This window comes from Corvus brachyrhynchos, unplaced genomic scaffold (assembly GCF_000691975.1).
Source record: "Corvus brachyrhynchos isolate BGI_N302 unplaced genomic scaffold, ASM69197v1 scaffold38, whole genome shotgun sequence".
NCBI classification, from domain to species: domain Eukaryota; kingdom Metazoa; phylum Chordata; class Aves; order Passeriformes; family Corvidae; genus Corvus; species Corvus brachyrhynchos.
Genome location: NW_008239662.1, coordinates 14277 through 19005, shown reverse-complemented (window position 1 = coordinate 19005; position 4729 = coordinate 14277). Strand labels below are relative to the sequence as shown.

Genomic DNA, 4729 nt, shown 5'->3' with positions numbered 1-4729 from the left:
GTCTTTGGGAGGGGGGAGGGGAAGCTCAGAACAGGCAGCAACAATTCCCTATTTTTTTTTCTTTAAAGCTGGGTTGTAATTCTTAGTAACTTAAAAGTGCATAGAACAGTAACAAAACAACAGTGCAAAATATAATTGGAATCTATCGTCCCTACAACTCGACAGTACCTAGGATGCCTTTAAACTAGTTCCCCAGTCAAAACTCAGGGGTTTAGTCAGGACATCTATGGTATGGAGTATCAGGACAAAGATTTACAAAATACAGTGCAAAAACCTGAGTGCAAAACAGTGCAACTTAACTTAAGGGATTAACATAAAGATCTGCAGTAGGGGGTTTACATGAAGGTGCAAAATCAGGATTCTTTTTACGGCGTCTCTTCCAGGAGGCAGTTTTAACCTCCTTAACTTTTGAGGAAGTGACATAAGGTTTTACCCACTTCCCTGGGATCCATCTCAGTCCTTGAGGGGTAGATACACTGGCATACCCACGTCCCCAAGTTACAAGTTTGTACGGTCCTTGGATTTTTTGAGTCTCTGGGTCCCGGATCAGGACTTCCGGATTTTCCTGCAGTTTCTGTCTCCTGGTGTTCTGGAAATGACGATAGATGGGAGGGTTTGGATCCTCAAAGGTGCCATTCAGGAAGTTTATGGTAAACAGTGCTTTGCTGAGTCTGAGGACAGGTGAGTTGAGTTTGGTGGTCCCTGATTGTTGTAGCAGCATTCGCTTGAGGGTTTGATGGGCACGTTCAACAATGCCTTGTCCAGTTGGGGAGTGAGGAATACCTGTAACATGTCGAAATCCCCACTGCTGACGAAAGTTTTTAAACTCCTGGGAGGTGTAGGCAGGTCCATTATCAGTTTTTATCTCCTCAGGTATACCGAGCACAGCAAAAGCTTGGACAAGATGTTTTTCAACATCCTTAGCCTTTTCACCTGCATGTGCGGAGGCATACATAGCACCAGAGAAGGTATCAATAGAAACATGAACGTATTTTAATCTCCCAAATTCAGGGAAATGTGTGACGTCCATTTGCCACACTTCACCGCTATTAATGCCTCTGGGATTGACCCCCATGCCCAGTGATGGAAGCTGTAGCTTCTGGCAGTTGGGACATGTTGCCACTATTGCTTTTGCCTGTGTCCGCGACAGATGGAACATGCGGATAAGAGCAGGAATATTTTGATGGTACATGGCATGGCTCAATTTTGCTTGTTCAAAAACTTGGGGGAGCTTGGGTAAGTCGGCTGATAGAACTATGTCTGCTGGCATAGCCAGAGCATCAGCTCTGCGATTACCCTCCGCAATAAATCCTGGCAGGTTTGTATGTGACCTCACATGCATGACAAAATAGGGATGCTCTCTGTGGGAAACCAGATAAATTAATTTTGAGAGTAAATCATAAATTTTCTTGTTTGAGATTTCTTTTAGGAGAGCATGCTCAGCTCTAACAGTTACTCCAGCTACATATGCTGAGTCTGTAACCAAATTAAAGGGTTCTTTGAACCTCTCAAATGCTCTAACAACAGCTGCTAATTCAGCTACTTGTGGTGATCCCTGGATTACCCTGATGTCAGATTCCCACTTTTGCGTCTTTGGATTTTTCCATGTGACCACAGACTTTTTACTTTTTCCTGAGGCATCAGTAAAAACGGTAATCGCATCGAGGGGTTTTCTACTTTGAATCTCTCGAGGGATGAAAAAGAATGGCAGATTAAACATGTCATGTTTTGGGTAATGATTTGAGATTTGGCCTGAGTAACTATCTAATGCAAATTGTAAATTTATATTATTTTGGAGCAGGTGATCTAATGCGTCAGTTGTTACAGGTAAATAGATGCATGCAAAGTCACATCCTGCCAGGGTGCGGAGCCTTGCTCTACCCTTCATGATAATTTTTGCCATTAGTTCTTGTGGCTGTGTGATGGTTTTAGGAGGTTGGAGTGGAAGGAATACCCATTCAATTATGATGAGGGGTTCCTTCTGCTCTTTGTCCCACTGAAATATGAGGCCATGAAAGCGTGGTACCTTCCCTAGAATGACAAGCTTAAAGGGTAGGGAGGGCTGATACCTGTGTGCTTGTCTGGTGGAAATGAGCTCTTGCACCTTTTTGAGAGACTGCCTTGCCTCTTCTGTCAGGGATCTAGGGGATGCTGGACCGCCTTCCCCTTTTACTAGGTTTGCAATAGGAGCTACATCCTCTGTGGTGAGTCCTAACCAGGACCTTAAATACTTCAGTGTCCCACAGATCTGTTGCACTTCCTCTAATGTTTTTGGGTTATTATTAATGGTGACAGGTGTTGGGGTGATAGAGGTTTCTGTGATTTTGAGTCCGAGGTATTTCCAAGGGCTTGTTCTCTGCATTTTTTCAGGTTGTAATTCAAAGCCCTTGGCCTCTAGGGCCTCAACCACCATGTTAAGTGTCTGCTCGAGATACTGATTATTGGGAGCACACACCAGCACATCATCCATGTAATGCAGGATGATGGCTTTCTCTGCTTTGGCACGGATGGGAGATAGAATTTTAGCAATATACTCTTGGCAGAGAGTTGGGGAATTTTTCATACCTTGGGGAAGCACAAGCCAATGATAACGTTCCATGGGAGTTTCACGATTAAGAGATGGTACAGAAAATGCAAATCGGGGGGCATCTGCAGGGTGGAGTGGAATATGAAAGAAGCAATCTTTGATGTCAAGAACAGCTAAATGCCAATGTTGTGGGAGCATTGAAGGTGATGGCATACCTGGTTGAAGGGGTCCCATGTCTTCAATAACCTTATTAACTTCTCTAAGATCTTGGAGTAGCCTATATTTGTTCTTTCCCGGTTTTTGTATTACAAACACGGGTGTGTTCCATGGGCTGTTAGTTGGAACTATATTTCCTTTAGCCAATTGTTCAGCCACTAATGTTTTGAGTGCCTCTAAGTTTTCTTTTTTTAACGACCACTGGTTAACCCACACGGGTTCATCTGTTTTCCAAGTTAATTTATGTGGATGGCACTCTGCTTCAGTGGCCTGCAAGGGAAAATTTTGATGTCTAGGCGTGATATCAATTTTTGTTCCCCACTGAGACATGGCATCCCTTCCCCACAGGGTGAATTTGGTGTCTAGGACATACGGACGAAGTGTCGCTATTTGTCCTTCAGGACCTTCAATTTGGATGGTGTGTTTGGACTGCTTTGCAATTTGGGTACCTCCAATCCCTTGTATGATGCCCTGAGATTGCAATTCCCATTGCGTAGGCCACTTATCAAATGGAATGACAGACACATCAGCACCTGTGTCTAACAGTCCCATTATACTGATTTTATGTGATTTGTAACGGAGCTTACATTCTATTACAGGTTTGTTGTTTCCCAAAACCTCAGTCCAACAGATGGCTGGGATATGACCATCTGTGGGCAGGTATTTGGGCAGTGGAAAGGCCTGTGCAATGACTTGACCTTTAGGCATAAAGTACGGTGGATATATACATTGTACCATTAGGTTAGAACACCCGTTCTGATCCATTTTCATGAGTGTGGGTGTAACCTCTATCCCAGCAGGTGTTTCCCGAGTGTCCCCAATAACAAAAAGGTATGTAAATTCTGGCATGTGGTCCACATTCTGGAATGAAATGGGTATTACAGTCTGTTTGTTGTTGTTGAAATGGTGTGCTTTATCACAGGTTACCTTAAACCTGAGTCCAGAAGTCCAAGTTGCTTTGTCTGCAGCCCTATTTATGTCTGAACGCGGAGCTGTTAGGACGCGTTGAGTCGCTAGTTTCCCTGCTGTTGACCTGGGGAAACAGTCTTTGGAGAGTTTTTATCAGCAGTTATAATTGCTCTGCAATTGCGAGCTACATGTCCCTTTTTCTGACAACGATAGCATACAAAGTTACCGCGCGATTGAGTTTCTCCTGTACCTGTAACATTCTCCACAACCTCCCCAACCATCCCCACTTTTTTCAAAAAGGGAGCAGCTGTGTTCAGCTGCACCTTCTTCGTACAGACTTCAAGGATGGATTCAACAGTAGGAGGAGGATACAGCGGGAGAGTGAGAATGACTTGTTTGCAAGCATCATTCGTATTAACTTGGAGAAGTTCGAGTAGGAGCGCTTGTTGGAGGTCAGGATTAGGGACCTGGGAAGAGACAGCTTCGTACAAACGGTTATAAAAGTGAATAATATTTTCATTTGACAATTGCTTGATGGTGGTATAATGAGAATTAGGAGTTTGAGATGGTAATAATGTTAAGGCCTTTTCAGCAGCACGTGTGATTTCAGTAAGAACTGGACGAGGGATAAGCATTGCTTGTTTTTGAGGATTTGCCATATTATTGTCACCAGATAAAAGGTCTAATGTGATATAATTGTTTTCAAAATCCAGGTAATTATCTGGAGTTTGCCACAAAATTTTTAATAAATCAGATAAAATTATTTTCCATTGCTTTTTCCACATCATAAAATCACCAGGTGTGAGAAGAGTTTGCATTAATGTAAGTAAATCATGAGGTACAAGTAAGTGAGTTGCAAAAGTAGCACTTAAAAGGCTCTTAAAATAATTACTATGCATTCCAAACTCCTTAATTGCCTTGCACAAATCCTTAATATCAGAATAAGAAAGGGGTTTCCAGTCAGGGTTAGCTCCATTGCTAGTACAAGAGAGTGTAGTAGAAGCAGTTGGAGTTACTTCCTGGTAGGCATGGGTTCCCGGATTGAGAGGGGCAGTCACAGGACTGTGGGAACCTGGG

At 43.2% G+C, this 4729-nt stretch overlaps 1 protein-coding gene across 1 annotated transcript; it reads right to left on the bottom strand.

The window, feature by feature from the left end:
• Positions 1-6: 6 nt before the first annotated feature.
• LOC108448651 (endogenous retrovirus group K member 18 Pol protein-like) lies at positions 7-3613 on the bottom strand. Its single transcript, XM_017742378.1, has one exon. The coding sequence runs from the start codon at positions 3590-3592 to the stop codon at positions 296-298; it is 3297 nt and encodes a 1098-aa protein (XP_017597867.1). The 5' UTR covers positions 3593-3613; the 3' UTR covers positions 7-295.
• Between the last annotated feature and the right edge of the window lie 1116 nt (positions 3614-4729).

What these genes read in the sequence shown, in the direction of transcription:
- LOC108448651 (XM_017742378.1), bottom strand. Translation starts at nt 3,592, where the DNA reads ATGCCAGAATTTACATACCTTTTTGTTATTGGGGACACTCGGGAAACA.